The 16,728-nt window shown below is 38.9% G+C and overlaps 1 protein-coding gene across 3 annotated transcripts in view; it reads right to left on the bottom strand.

Moving 5' to 3' along the window:
* The window catches only part of AGBL1 (AGBL carboxypeptidase 1), a 947,782-nt gene that overhangs the window by 727,476 nt on the left and 203,578 nt on the right, over positions 1–16,728 (bottom strand). For all 3 annotated transcript variants that reach the window (XM_065548375.1, XM_015453343.4, XM_015453344.4), the window contains exons 16-17: positions 16,338–16,482; positions 521–674 (exon numbers count right to left, since the gene is read on the bottom strand). In XM_065548375.1, the coding sequence (XP_065404447.1) occupies positions 521–674; positions 16,338–16,482 (299 nt within the window). The remainder of the gene's footprint in view (positions 1–520; positions 675–16,337; positions 16,483–16,728) is intronic.

Genomic DNA, 16,728 nt, shown 5'->3' with positions numbered 1-16,728 from the left:
TGTGCATGAGTTTGGCTTCAACTTTGTTTCAAAGTTCTTAGCTAGAGCCTGTCCACATCTTCAGATACAAATACCTGCAGATACAAATGGTATTCAGGTCATCAAAGGGATTCTTTAGCCAGGGCTTAAAAACTCAACTTTCTTTCTTTCCAAACTTTGACTGAATGAGAGTCACATAACAGCAGTGAGCATAGTGAGAAAAGTCCCTGGATTAGAAGTTGGAAAATATGATTCAGAGTCCTGGTTCTATTTTAAGAGAGGAAGTGACCATCATTAGCAAACTGTCATTTCATCTCCCTGACAGTTCGAATTCATTTCATTTTCTTTCTCTTTAACAACAGAGCAACATTAATGTTTAACCTATGTGTCACACCAATAAAAGTCGGGGGTGTATTTCTACAAAGACAGACAGTCTCCAACCCTTTATGGAGATTTTGATCTAAAAGAGACAGAATGCTTCCAAGACTATAAAGGACACCCTTAGTCAAATCTTCCATGAAGAGGATCCCATTTTACTCACGGAACTGCTCTAGATGCTCATCACTGTTGGACTCAGGCATGGCCGTGATGGTCACCAAGGGACACGGATTCCCTCCCAACGTCTGGCAGAGAACATCTTGCCGGAAGTAGACCTCTTTGAGGTTGACACTCTTTTCCAGGATGTCAAGATGAGTCTGGAGCAGAAATAAAGCAGGCATGTATATTATCAATGTTTTTCATAACAACAGTAATAGAAAACAACAATGGCTTACATATAGTTTAAAAGTGTTGTTGTTAATCTAATCTGTCCTTTATGTATTGGGCCTTGAGTAATTAAAAGGGGGCTATTTCTACTGTCTAGGAGAAGCTCAGTGAGACTGAGCAGGAAGCATCCTACCTGCATGTTTTGGCATAATAGAAGACCTGTTTTCAAGTTGCCCTGAAAGCAAGAGGGAGGCGGGCAGGGGCATAAAGTCCTCTTCCTATCACTGTGGCATACAAGGAAATGATAGAAAATGGAAACTCAGAAGGGTCAGGGAGGGGGTGGAGGAGGATTATGAGAAGTGTGGTAACGGGTACAATGTACGTTATTTGGGTGATGGTACCCTGAAAGTGCTGGCTTGACCAACTTTACTCAATCTATGCATGTAACAAAACTTCACATGTAACCATAAATTTGTACAAATAAAAAAATAGCAATCAATGTAAAAAGAAAAGAGACAAATCTAAGCATGCTTTCTTTAAAATAAAATAAAATAATGTGGTTATCATGAAAATAGAACACACCCAGAACACTGGAGAGAATGAGACAGAAAACTTCAACAGCACATAGTATCACAAGGCCAAGTAATAGGGAGAATTGTGAGCACATTGAAAAAATAATAGACGTGATTAATCCAGGTGGACTGCTAAGCTAAAAGAACAAGTAACAAATAGCAACAGATTTTCCTACCATACCTCCCCATTTCAATACTCATTTAAAAAACAAATACAAAAATGGAATAGCCATTGAAATTAGGACACCTGGTTAACAATCTTTTTTTTTTTTTTTTTTTTTTTTTTTTTGAGACAGAGTCTCACTGTGTTGCCCAGGCTGGAGTGCAGTGGTATGATCTCGGATTATTGCAACCTCCACCTCCCAGGTTCAAGGGATTCTCCTGCCTCAGCTCCCGAGTAGCTGGGATTACAGGCACCCACTACCACACCCAGTTAATTTTTGTACTTTTAGTAGAGGGGGGAGGTTTGCCGTATTGGCCAGGCTGGTCTCAAACTCCTGACCTCAGGTGATCTGCCCCGCTTGGCCTCTCAAAGTGCTGGGATTACAGGCATGAGCCACCACGTCCAGCCCCTGGTTAACAATCTTTAAGAATTCTGAAGAAATTCTCCCTAATCAAAACAGGGGCACCAGTCATAAAGAGGCTAAGAGATTTTCCCCCACCCGCACTGCATCCCCCAACAGTGGAGACTTCAGTAACCAGAGGGAAACACTGCCCCTGTGCAGCACAAGAATACCACTGCCCAAAAATTATCCTCCCAGCTTAAAATTTAGAAAGTTTTTTCCACAATCAAGTAGGTATTAAGAGGTCCAAGGAGAAACCACCCACCTTGTTTCTTGACAAATAACTAGCCTGCTAGGTAAATGAAACAAAAAAACTTATGAATTTTTTAATAAAATGAATATGTAAATATATTGACAAATATGTAAAATATATGGAAAGGGAAGTAGTGTCTTCAAAAGGTAGAGGAAGTATTTACACGTGGAAAGAATTTACTACAGATGGTAAGAATAGTGGCCCCCAAAGATGTTCATGTTTTCACCTTCAGAACCTTTGGTAGGATACCTTACATGGTGAAAGGGACTTTGCAGACATGCTTAGATTAAGGGTCCACTTGAAATGGGGAGGTCATCCTGCACTATCCAGTTAGGGCCAATCTAATCACAACATGATTAAAAACAGAGACCCTTTCCTGGCTGCAGAGAACCATTGCTGGCCCCGTAAGACCTCAGTCTTCCCTTGCTGGCTTTGAAGATGGAGAAAGGCATCATCAGCCAAGGAATGCAGGTGGCCTCTAGAATCTGGAAAAGGAAAGGAAACGCATTCTGCCCGCAGAGCCTCCAGAAGAAATGCAACCCCAAAACCCTGGTCTTTGCCCAGTGGGATTCATGTCAAACTTCTAACCTAAAAAGCTGTACAATTTTTTTTAAAAGGACCTGTTCCTGTTGAAGCTACTACATTTTTAATAATTTGTTACTGAAGCAATAGACAACTATTACACAAGGGAACAAGAATGTCCTAAAGTAAGTACAAATCCCAACATCTGAATAGGAGTAGACTAAAACCTATTTGTACTCTACTGAAATAGTTGAATTGCAAGGAAAAAGAAAAAGAGACAAGAAAAGAAAAGATTACCAGATAATTATATGGCCTTTCTCTAGCCTCGGGGACACCTGAAAATTTGACCTTGAGTCATATTCTCCTTAAAACTGAGAACCAAAATCGTTTACCTACACACAGCTTACCGTCTACATTAACATGACTTTATTATTCCCCAACCTCCCCCTATTATTCCCCAGCATAACTTTACTGCTATGGGAAGACAGAAATTACAAATAAATATTTTTTTCATTTCAGGAATATCCCATCAACTCTTCAATAGAAAGCATCAACCCATCTTTGAGCCAAGATTCTTCGAATCCCTCTTCTCACCTCTTTTCAAAATCCTTACCTTACAGTGTCCACCAATCTTAAACCATTACTTCATGATCCTTACCCAATCCTAATCAATCCCCCCTACATTAAATAAATATCTGCCTTTAAGCCAGGCTTTAAGGTATCAGTAAATATCCCCACCTTGCCCTCTGCCCTTTGAGACACTAGTAAGATTCTGTCCCATTCTTTCTCCTTTAGTAAATTTGTTTCCTACTACTGCTGGAATCACCAAAAATTTTGTACGTTAAGACAACACAAATTTATTTTCTTATGGTTCTGAAGGCCAGTAGTCTAAAATGGGTCCCACTGGGCAAAATTCAAGGTGTCAGCCGGGCTGCATTCCTTTTGGAAGCTCTATACAATATCTCTTCCTGTGCCTTTTCCGGCTTCTAGAGGTCACCTGCATTCCTTCACTCATGGTACCTCCCTCCACCTTCAAAGCCAAAAATTGCATTACTGACTTCTGCTTCCATTAAGTCCCATCTTTTTCTCTGGCTCTGATTCTTTTATCTCATTCTTTTACTTATAAGGACCCTTGTGATTACCCTGCACCCAATCCAATAATCAAGGATAATCTCCCCATCTCAAAGTCCCTAATCACATCTTCAAAGTACCCTCACCATGTAAAGTAACATCTTCACAGGATTGGGATATGGAATTTTGGAGGTCCATTATTCTGCCTACCATGCTAACATGAGCAATAAACCCAACTGTGTCTTAGAAACAGGTTGTTCTTGTGATGTTCCAGAGAGCCAGGACTTGACACAATACTAAGTAAAGGAATTATAAGAAGCATGTTTATACAAGATTCAAGATAAATGAGAATCCAGCAGAGGCCCGTGTATCTAATCAAATCTTTGTACTTAATTGTTATGATTGTCCCTCAAGGAACGAGGATCAGGTATTGATGAGATGCAACTGCATTGGGGATTGGGAAGGAGACACATACCCCTGAGAATACAAGATGACTAACTACACATACACAAACACACACACACAACCTAGACAACTAGCTAAGCATGAAATCTGAAGGAAGCCCAAGGCTGATAGTATTCCTAGGCTGAGACGGTTATGTTCCACTCAACCTAATCTCTCATGACCATATAATTCCATAGTGAGGAGTTACTAGGACAAAGTAAGCTGTACCTGGGAGTCCAAAGACTCTCACTAAGCCCTTTCTATGTGTGCTGTTTTGTTTCCCTCTCTGTATTCTTTCTTATGGATAGTAAATTTAGTTCTGGATAAAGCCTAACCTGTGTGTTTGATTGCCAATCTTAACTCACTGCTCATTGTTGCATAGAATGACACTTGTACCCTACACTGAAGATTATTTTTAAACATGTATGTGTCTCTGTGTGGTGTCTCTGTGTGTGTGTGTGTGTGTGTGTGTGTGTGTGTATGAATAAATCCATTGTACATATATATATACAAAAAAATCATTCTTGGCTCATATTTATTCTGCAACACTACATCCTAGAGGAAATGAGTACTGCTTAAAGCTTGAAAGTAGAAGAGATTATAATCTAATAAACCTATATCCAACCAAGTTTTTGCTCATCAGCAAATGTAGCATACATGCTCAAACATGCAGGAGCTCAGACAAAATATCACCTTATCTTTATTGACAATAAGGACTTGGCCCAGGTGCAGTGGTTCACACCTGTAATCCCAGCACTCTGGGAGGCCGAGGCGGGTGGATTGCTTGAGCTCAGGAGTTCAAGACCAGCCTGAGTAACATGGTGAGACCCCATCTCTACTAAAAGTACATAAAAATTGACGGGCATGGTGGTGCACACCTGTGGTCCCAGTTACTTGGGAGGCTGAGGTGGGAGGATCACTTGAGCCTGGGAGGTCAAGGCTGCAGTGAGCCCAGATCAAGTCACTGCACTCCATCCTGGGTAACAGAGCAAGACCCTGTCTTAAAAAAAGAAAAAAAAAAGAAAGAAAAGAAGGACTTCAAGACACACTTCAGCTGCCCCCAAATCAAACAGAAAAGCAATATAAAAAGACTATAATAAAATCCAGTTAAACAAGCTTACATCTAAATGACTATATAAAAATATGGTTACTATATTAACATAAACACTAAAAAATCATTCTTTAGGAAGACAATACACATTATAAAATTTTGATGTCATCACCTAGCTCTAAAATGAACTTTAAAAGAGATGTACAAGGGAGGAAAAAGGTGGAACAAAATGTTAATGTTTTCAACTCACATAGATACAGAAATATTATTTAATTCTTGAAAATTGAAAGGCAGTACTTAGTATTGTGCCAAATGCAAACTCTCTAGAATATCACTAGAACAATGGGTCTCTAAAACAGAGTTGAGTTTATTGCTTATGTTGGTGTGGTAGGCAGAATAATGGCCCTCCAAAGATGCCCATATTCTAATCCCTCCAACCTGTGAAGATGTTATTTTACATAGTAAAGGAACTTTGAAGATGTGATTAGGAAATTTAAGATGGGGAGACTATCCCAGATCATCAGGTTGGGTGCAGGGTAATGACAAAGGTCCTTATAAGTGAAAGAAGGAGATAAGAAGTCAGAGTCAGAGAATGAGATGGGATGTAATGGAAAAAGAGGTAAGAGGCATGCCATTTTTGGCTTTGAAGGTGGAGGGAGGTACCATGAGCCAAGGAATGCAGGAAATCTGGGTTTACATTCTGGTTGTGTGGATTCTGAAAAAACTGATGTAAATTTTTTATTTAACCTCATTGTGACTTAGTTTTCTCATCTTTAAAAGGCACATAAAAATATCATTACCTATCTAATGCAGTGGTTGCTATAATTTAGTCATATAATGTATGTGAAGAGCATCTGTTATGCAGGAAACAATAAATGTTAGCTGTTATTGTTAATGGAGAAGTATAAGTTCAAATATACTCTTTTTAAGCAGTAAAAAGAAAGCACTAGTAAAATTATAAACTCTGAGGGTGAAAAAAATGAAAGAAATGATGGTCCACATTGCATAAGAAAAAAGAAAGAGAGACAACAGCAGTGAAGCATGGAAAATAGCATGAAACCAAAATGACAAGTAACAGTAAAAACTGTTTAAGTATAAACAGGCTAATCAGCCTTAATAATGACAAAAACTTGGATTACTTTTTAAAATCCCACAGCATGTTGTATATAAGAGGTACTTTTAAAGAGAAAGGAAAAAAAAATTATGTGTATGAGAAATGCTCTTATATTATCTCTTTATTTTGTTTGCCTCTGTTCAAACATTTTAAAGGAGAAATATTGAAACTAAAAGCATAAGCAAACATAAATTAAGGCAGGCATGGCAATAGTAATATACAACGAAGCCATATTCAAGATCAAGTGCATTAAATGGGATTTTAAAATCTTATTTTGATAAAGGGCAAAATTCACAATGAACATATAAAACTCATAAATCTTAAGAATCAAATAATATGGGATTAGAATATATAACACAAAAAAAGAAAGAGAAAAAAATTATTCTCAGAGTGGGAGATTTTAAGATAGCACCTGGGTCTTGAATAAATCAACTGCATAAAACTAATAATATAAGGTATTTGAACAATATTGTTTTTGTAGACATATGTCAAATTTTGTCTTTCCAGAGAAAAATTTTTTCTCAAATATTCATGGAAATGTAGCAATAATTAATCATATATACAGCTATTAAAAACTCATTAGATTCTTCCCCCCAAAAAAGCAGAAATTATACAAATCACATTTTCTGACAATTAAATGAAATTAGACTTAAATAAAAACGGTTTTCAAAACAGCAAAAATAAAATAACCACTAGAGAATAGAAAATACCCTCTTAAAAGAAGCTTACTGGAAAAAAATTCCGGTAAGGAATTTTTTTAGGTTACAAAATAGGTTTTGTAACCTACAAAATAGGTTACAAAAATCAATATTAAATTATTAACTAAAGCCCTGATATAAGAAGTAGACATCTGGGTATCCCAGGAGAGATGGCACAGAGGAAGAATGGAAATGTCTCCATCAGAATATCAGTCATGTTTCTAAGTCATCCTGGAAAAGGAAAATTCCAGCTCCTTAGTTAAGAAGGCATGGATAGTGCTGGATTCAGATTATAGTCTCTGTGATCATAAACAAATTACTTTTAAGATTTTTATAAACATTTGAGTGAAAGCTGCTCTCAGTATTCTTTATTACCAAAATCCAGACTAAATGTAACTTGCTTCACAATTACTATCAAGATTCCAGGGCTCTAAAGCCAGAAAGGGAAACTTGGTTGCAGCATTTCCCAAAATATATCCCGTAGTGTGTTAGCAAGTGCTGTGGTGTGAACAAGGAGATGGAGGAGGCAGGAAATTCATAGCCAAAGTGCTTAGAAAATGTTGAGTTAAAGAAAATGAAAATATTTCCGTGGATGCAAGATTTCTCAGATTCTTTAATATTTCAATATGCATTGTGAACTGGTAGAAGAAAAACTAGTACAAGTGCTTCATAAATTTAGATGACCATTAAACTTTTCTTCTCTAAACATCTCAAGAGACTGAAGTGCTACAGACTATGTTTTGGGAAACACTGTCTTGCTGAATTATCTCTATGAGCTTGCTCTCTCTCTCTCTCTCTCTCTCTCTCTCTCTCATTAAATCTGTTTGTTACATTTTATTGTGGCCACATGGGTCCTTGCCAATGGTGAAGCTTTCCCAACAAAAGGCCAAACATAAACTCAGACACCTCTAGTCAATTGATTTTTGACAGAGGTACCAAAAACACGCAATGGGGAAAGGACAGTTTCTTCAATAAATGGTGTTGGGAAAACTAAATATCCACATGTGGAAGAATGAGAATTGATCCCTTATATAAGGATCAACTGAACCTAAGCATAAGACCTGAAACTGTAAAGTTATGAGACAAAAACATAAGGAAAAAGCTTCATGACATTAGTTTGGGAAGTGATTTCTTAAATATGACCCCAATAGCACAGACAAACAAAGCAAAAATAGACAATAGGATTCCACCAAACTAAAAGGCTTCCACATAGCAAAAGAAACAATTCACAGAGCAAAGAGACAACCCACAAATTGGGAGAAAATATTTGCAAATCATACATCAGATAAGGGGCTAATATCCAAAATATACAAGGAACACAAACTACACAGTAACAAGAAAACAAACAACCCTATAAAAATGGGCAAATGGCCTAAATAGGCATTTCTGAAAAGAAGATATACAAATGGACAACAGATACACACACAAAAAATAATGTTCAACATCTCTAATCATCAGAGACATGCAAAATAAAACCACATGAGATACCACTTCACACTTGTTAGAATGGTTATTATCAAAAAGATGAATGACAGCAAGTGCTGGTGAGGATCTGGAACCCTGAACACCATTGGTGGGAAAGTAAATTAGCACAGCTATGTTGGAAAACAGTATGAAGTTTCCTCAAAAACTTAAAAATAGAATTACCATACAATCCAGCTATCTCACTTCTGGGTATATCCAAAGGAACTTAAATCAGTACATCAAAGAGATATCTGTCTACACCCCTATGTTCAGTGCAGCATTATTCACGAGAGCCAAGATATGGGAACAACCACAGTGCCCACTGATGGAGTGACACACACATACACACACACACACACATATATATATTATATATATACACATACACATATACATATATACATACATACACAATGGATAACCTTTCAGCTTTAAAAAACAGGAAATTCTATCATTTGCAACAACATGGATGAGCCCGAAGGACACATGCCAAGTGAAATGATGGGTGCAGAGAGACAAATATCACATGATCTCACTTATACATGGAATATAAAAAAGTCAAACTTATAGAAGTAGAGAGTAGAATAGTGGTGCAGAGCCTGGAGGAGCGGAAACAAAGGGGAGGAATGGAGAGATGTTGGAGAAAGGGTACAAAATTTCAATTAGACAATAGGAATAAGGTCTGGTCATCCATTGCATAGTATAGTAATCATAGCTCATAATAATATACTGAATTACTTCAAAATCCCTAAAAGAGTAATTTTAAGTGTTCTTACCACAAAGAAATGATAAATATGTGAGGTGATAGATATGTTTATTAGTCTGGTTTGATCAATCTGCAACATATACATGTATCAACACATCACATTGCACCCTATAAATATAAGCAAGTATTATTTGTTAATTAAAAATGAAATAAAAATCATAAATTAAAAAAAAGAAAAGAAAAAGAAAAAAGGGAAAAGGGGGAACAAATAAATGAAAAACAAAAAGCAGTAATCATCATTCTGTGATATTACAATTAAGCCGTAGCTCTTTGGTGCCTGATATCAAACTTTAAAAAAATAATAAAATCTAGATTTTACAAATCAGATACGGGGAAGCAGGTTAGGCAGAAGGTTGGTCTATAGAAGCCACCAAGCACTATTAGCTATGAGAGACAAAAAGTCAAAAAGGTATCATAGGGCACACGAACACTGTCCTTCAAAATAGTGTTGGCTGGACAGGCTCCCAAGTAGCAAATGTGGGAGAAGGCAAAGCCTGAAAGTTTTCTTCTCTCATGAGTTCTCTTTTAATTTGTTATTATTATTACATTTTCCACAATAATATTACAAATCAACAAATGCCTAATATTCTTTTAGCTTAAGCTCACTGTGTTAGTCCATTCTCATGCTGCTAATAAAGACATACCTGAGACTGGGTACTTTGTAAAGGAAAGAGGTTTAATGGACTCACAGTTCCACATGGCTAGGGAGGGCTCACAATCATGGCAGAAGGTGAAAGAAGAGCAAAGGCATGTCTTACATGGTGGCAGGCAAGAGGGCATGTACAAGGGAACTCCTCTTTGTAAAACGATCAGATCTCAAGAGACTTATTCACTATCACGAGAACGGCATGGGAAAGACCTGCCCCCGTGACTCGATTAATTCCCACGACATATGAGAATTATTGGAGCTACAATTCAAGATGAGATTTGGGTGAGGACACAGCCAAACCATGTCACTCATTTTCTGTAAACTGCAATTTTTCATGGATCCATCTCCCTGCACCCCTCAATGAAATCTCCCTCCTGTTGGACCTGCCATCAAGTCCAGCAAGTATCTAACACTTCTACTTTTAGGGGATTATTTTGGCTTCAGTCATATAAAAGATTGCTAGAAGTAAACCAAGTATAAATTTCTGTTGGATTTCCTTTTGCAAAAATGTTTTTGTCCTGTTCTCCTAAATATGATCTCCCATCTCAGGTCCAGAAAAGTTATGCCTAATAGGATATTGTGGAGATCATTGATGAGAAAAGTAGGACCTCTGAATGCATGTGCCAATTGACTGTAATTATAGCCCTGTGGAAGCCACATGGGTGGGTTTCTTTATAAAAATGTGAATGAGTTCAAGGCAATTGTAGAAACCCCCAGAGAGATTGACTTCTTAAAAGAAAATCCTGTCTGTGAACAATATCAAGCTGATAACTTTAGCCTGCGGCCTCATCCTGTGTCTCTCCACAGGAGTCCTCAGTCTCCCTTTCCTTTATCAACTACTCCCTTAAAACTTCGATAAAAGACTTCCTTGACCTCAGCAGGGTAAGCTGCTGATGTCTACTGATAAAGTGAGAAGCACTGTGCACTCAAAAACCATTCATTTTCTATTGTTATCCCCTAAACTTCTACACTCTCTGTTCCCCTAATTTAGAAGAAAGTCCACTCCGAAGGAGATAGCCTATTTTATTTGTCTCCTGCCTAGATCTCAGTTGTTACCTAACATACTCATCAGAGAATCAAAGACTTCTTATCACAAGACAAGAACAAATAACACATTTAAGCTAAATAAAAGCCACAAGAACATGCTGCAGGCATGTTCTGATGAGCTTTCTCAAACTGTCCCAGTCTGCCAATATTATGCTCCCAAACTTAAAGGGACTTAACTTTAAAAATGTGAGAAATAATTAGTCTCTACATAACTACTCATAGTTTTAATATTCCTTGTCCATTAAAAATAAGCAAAGCTATAGTATGATGATTTGGAAAAAAGAGTAAGAAAAAAATAATCATAATCAACTACTCCAAGAAAACCATCAGTATCCTTTGTAATTTTTGAGGAGGGGTCTTTCATTTGTATTTTTTTTTAATTTTAGTATGAATTATGGAATGGGTATCTTCCAATCAGTCCAACAGAGAAAATAATCACACGTCATCACAAAAAATAATAAACGCTTTAATGGTTACCATCTAGTATTGCTTACTAGATGTAGACACTTTGCTAAAACTTTCCAATTAGCAACTATTTAACCTTGAAAATAGCCTATGTAGTTCACTGCTTTTTTGTTTCCAATTTTACAGATGAGAAAACCGAGCTAAGAGAAGTTAAATAGCTTGCCTGTGGCTACACAGCAAGGAAACACAACACCTAGACCAAAATCTAGGTCTGTCTGACCTCAAAACTTTCTTTCATTGCGCCCAAGACCCTGTATTTAGGGAATTCAGACGTCCTTGTTGTCAAAGACTTTACCATTCATGCACATATTGGCTCCTTCAGAATGGTTTTCCATGCTCACCTCCTCACCATCAAGAATCTTTATTGGGGCCCGGCGCGGTGGCTCAAGCCTGTAATCCCAGCGCTTTGGGAGGCCGAGACGGGCGGATCACAAGGTCAGGAGACCAAGACCATCCTGGCTAACATGGTGAAACCCCGTCTCTACTAAAAAAATACAAAAAACTAGCCGGGCAAGGTGGCGGATGCCTGTGGTCCCAGCTACTAGGGAGGCTGAGGCAGGAGAATGGTGTGAACCCGGGAGGCGGAGCTTGCAGTGAGCTGAGATCCGGCCACTGCACTCCAGCTTGGGCGACAGAGCGAGACTCCGTCTCAAAAAAAAAAAAAAAAGAACCTTTATTGGGGTCTGTCATTTGTTTGGCCTATACAAGGATGGATCTCTGTCTACTGATTACCTGACAGTGCTGATTTATGACCTGTTCATTGCATCTTTGATCTGCCACATGTAAGTCAACATCTCCCACTTGACACTTCTTAAACTCTTCATTTATTCTGAGTCTTTTATAAGATACTGTGCATGTGACATTCTAATTCCTTTTCTTTTCTTTTTCCTTTCTTTTTTCTTTTCTTTTCTTTCTTCTTTCTTCTCTCTCTCTCTTCCCCCTCCCCCGCCACCCTCTGCCTCTGGAGATAACAGTATTCACATCTTCCACAGTGGGTATATGTGTCTGATAAAAATTCTACTCTATCCTTTAAGATCCTTAAGCTCTCCCAATCCATGGACTCTACTAATGACCACTTTTTTTGTCTGTTGTCATTTCACACAGTTATAAGTTCTCAGTGAGATCCCAATTTTTCACCTCCTAAAATATTCATCAGAAACTCTCTTGGGGCCCCATTTGCAACCAATACTACTGGCTACCTAGGGGCTATTTATAACATAATTCTAATACTTTAACGAGTATTGCTAACACTTTAACAATCATTACAATTACTGATAACTTGATACAACTGATTAAAATAGAGCTTTTTTTGTTTGCTTCAGAATTACAATAGTGTATTTCTTTCTTTTAGCTGTATTTTAATGCTATAATATGAAAAATTATCCAACAGACTTACTGGCAAGCATCTGGAAATATCCATTTGAAAGAACCAAATACTAATTTTCTTATTATAAGAGAATAATAAAATTTTGAAAGTTTCAAAATTGTATTCACATTGAAAAACATCCAACACACAAGTCCTTTGCTACAAAAATGTCTGTAATTATTAAATGTAATCCATATTATAAGAGTCTTGCAAATTATGAATTCCACATGGAAACGTATTTTCTACCCCTCACCATAACCCCCAAGTAACATACAGTTAATTCTCCCTGTGGGGTATCATTCACATTTAATTTATCACTGATCTGTTGGAAGAAAAACTGTTTCTCCTCAGGACATGTCCAAAAATAAAAATGACTAGTGTGCATTACAGAATGTACTCATTCTGTCCATGATGGGAGGAAGAGTTTTTTTAAGAGAAGTCACAGAGTCAATTATTGTCTTAAACCTAGAGAGGACAAAGACCATGAGTTATTGGAAATGTAAAACCTAAAATTGAGAATACACATTTGTCACTTTCAAGTAACAAAGTGTCTTTCTAACCCTGTTTTGCTCAGTTAGGAGAAATAAGTTATCCCTCTTTCTCATTAACTTTCCACAAACTTCCCTGGTGGAAGACATTCACAGTCAGCAAGCTCACAAGTAACAATAAAAAGTCAGAAGTAGTTATAGCTTATTGTAATTAATAGTAACAGTAATAGTTATTAATATTGTTAACAGTAACAAGTCAATAAGCATCAATTAACAAGGCCTCTCTTTCCCTCTCAGTGAAACTAAGTGATTGGTGCAGAGAGGGGAGTCCTCTTTTTTGTGTGTTTTTGTTTCCCTTTAAGATGAAATCATCTCCTCATTGACCTCCGACCCAGTGGTTCTTAGAGTTACTTACCAATTGCAAATTTTAGACGTTGTGTTCTGATCTGAAACTGTGTCCAGAAGGTAAGCAGGCCCAGAGGCACAAGGTCAACAACTAGGTACCATCAGGTCAAGGGCAGGTTGAAAGGGGTACACAATTTGAATCAGCTTGTAGGCGCCTAGCAAGAACCCACTGGAGCATCTTGGGGTAAGAATTAGACCATGTTTGGAAAGAGACATTATCCTTCAGGGGAACCACATCCACGGCACTCAGCATTAAAGATATAAACTGTGGGTTGGTGATTTGAATTCAAACATTAGAGATGTCTGTATCATCACACAATGATGACTACATGTACTCATAAAACGACTGCATGTGTTAGTAGCTTATGAATGTAATAGCAAGCGATGACACTGATCTGACCCCAGAGCAGAAATTAGGAATTTCTTCTACACTTTTCTACAGGAGAGTAGAAAGACCACAGGAATACACCTCAAAGGCTGATGTTCTGTCCCTGCATGGCTGCTAGCTAAATGTGGGACTTCAGGTCTCAGTTCTTGCATCTATAAATGTTAAGGGTGAATTAGACAACTTCACCAACCCCTTTGCGTTCTAATGTTTTATACGAATGGCCACCAGGACCTTATCAGAGTCCAAGATATTCTAACAAGTGAAAAGAACAGTGTCCTAGATCCATGATCCCTTACCCAATGGGAAAGGCAAACACATAACACATATTTAAAAAGAAATCCCCTCCCCTAGCAGACTTTTTTTGCTTTTGGCTTTTGTTTGTTTGTTTGTTTGTTTGTTTGTTTGTTTGTTTTTCCAGATAGGGTCTCACTCGGTTGCCCACGATGGAATGCAGTTGTGTGATCCTGGCTCACTGCAGCCTCAACCTCCTGATCCCAAGTGATCCTCTATCTCAGCCTTCCAAGTAGCTGGGTCTATGGGTGCATGCCACTAGGCCTGGCTAATTTTTGTATTTTTTGTAGAGATGGGGTTTCACCATGCTGCCCAGACTGGTCTCGAACTCTGGCTCAAGCAATCCTCTCACCTTGGCCTCCCAAAGTGCTGAGATTACAGGAGTGAGCCACTGCGCCCAGCCCACAGTAGACTTTTCATGTGCAGCGTTTCACAGGCAAGGCCGTAAAAACAACTGTTGAAGGGGGATCATGAATCTTGCCTGTTCTGTGTCCCTAAAGGCAACAAAACATGTTTTATAACAAATGTGGCTTGTTACAGCCTAGCTTGCGATGCACATTACTTGGATTAACTTCTTGAGCTCTCTGAGTGTGATACACAAATAATACTAGTTGTGTATCTTTTGCAATCTGGAAAACAGTAAAAATCTCTCTTTAGGCAAGACAACATATGGAGAAGAGGACAGATGCACTTACATGAAGCAGTGAGCCAAGTGGTGCAAGATATGCCTTCTCTATGCAAAAAATTCCCATTTATACCTGCACATTCCTTTTGAAGGAAAAGATGTTCTTGGTTATTATCTTTTCCAACTCCTTATCACAGCCTTAAAATGAAAATGCTCATCCTTCAGGCTAAGTGATACATATACTCATATAAACACATATGATTATAAATATGCTAATAACATTTTGCATTAACACAGAGGATGAAAGTGCTTTATAGAAGTTACTGGAGCTCATTTATCCTTAGGATATCCACGAAATGGTAGCAGTAAGGGATAGTTTGCCAGCTTTTTCTTTTTTTTTTTTTTTTTTTTGAGACGGAGTCTCGCTCTGCCGCCCAGGCTGGAGTGCAGTGGCCGGATCTCAGCTCACTGCAAGCTCCGCCTCCCGGGTTCACACCATTCTCCTGCCTCAGCCTCCCAAGTAGTTGGGACTACAGGCACCCGCCACCGCGCCCGGCTAGTTTTTTGTATTTTTTAGTAGAGACGGGGTTTCACTGTGTTATCCAGGATGGTCTCGATCTCCTGACCTCGTGATCCGCCCGTCTCGGCCTCCCAAAGTGCTGGGATTACAGGCTTGAGCCACCGCGCCCGGCCAGCTTTTTCAAATGACAGAAAACTGCATGGTTTAAGCAGTCCATTTGCTCACAATAGTCTTGCGAACTTTTTGCAGGGCCTTATGGAACACAGGAATCCTAACTGTGAGTCTGCCCTGACTTCTCCTACTCTCCCTCATAAAAAGATTGTGGTTGTCTGTTGCAATGATCTAGTGTTTTATTCTTACTCTTTTCTCTTCCACTCTGGATCCTGCTAGCCACCTCCAGCTCATGGTCATTGGAACCACTGGAGATGCTGGCATGGCTGCTTGCACACAGACTCAGAAGTTTCCCAAGCTCTACCTTCCTGCTTTCTCCATTCCTCTGAATGACTGAATTTTCTTCAGATTTGCATTTCAGTTTACTTGTATGGTCTTGCTTCCCATACAACTCCAACCTACTTCATACTTAACTTGACTTGTTAAACATAAAGTCTCTTAAGAAATGTCCCCATGTCCTGCCCCAACTTGCAGACCACTTGGGCCTTCTGAATGTCACTGATCAAGGCTCAGCCTTGTGCTCTGTCCAGGGAAGGAGATGGGACACATAGAAAGCCACCAAGTCAGTGACAACAAAACCTGGCTCCCTTAGGAAGGCCGTAGTTTCCCTACACCCTCCTCCGCCCCCAATCAGGATGTCAGGGTCTCCAAAACGTTCTCGGGAAAACATCAGAGAGCCCCTTCAGTCCTGCTGGAGTGATACTGTAAAGAGGAAGTTACCATGAGGGCTGTGTAGGTGTAGGGATAGTGGTAGGCCAGGTAGCAGACATCCTCATTGTGTGGGAAGGTGACAGCAAAGGTGAGGGTATAGTAGCACTTCCCAGATGCTCCGCCTGCAGCAGCTGTACTCTGGCGATAATGATTTCTAAAGAGAGAGGAGGAGAAGAGAATAAGGGAGAGGTGGGAGGGGGGTGCAGGGTCACTTAGGGTCCTAGATGCTATAAATCTTGGCGTTATATACTGTATTGGCACAATGGCCTTCACTTGAAACATTTCTGCAGGTGAAACTGAGAAAAGGGAAATGTACAAGTGAACTTACTGCCAGTTCATGAGTCAGTTCAGCAACATATAGCCTGGCCCATCTGCCTCCCAACTGTGCCATATATGCTAC

This window comes from Macaca fascicularis, chromosome 7, assembly GCF_037993035.2.
Source record: "Macaca fascicularis isolate 582-1 chromosome 7, T2T-MFA8v1.1".
Classification (NCBI taxonomy): Eukaryota; Metazoa; Chordata; class Mammalia; order Primates; family Cercopithecidae; genus Macaca; species Macaca fascicularis.
Note: the sequence above shows the minus strand (reverse complement) of the source record. Positions and strands in the feature narration are given on the sequence as shown.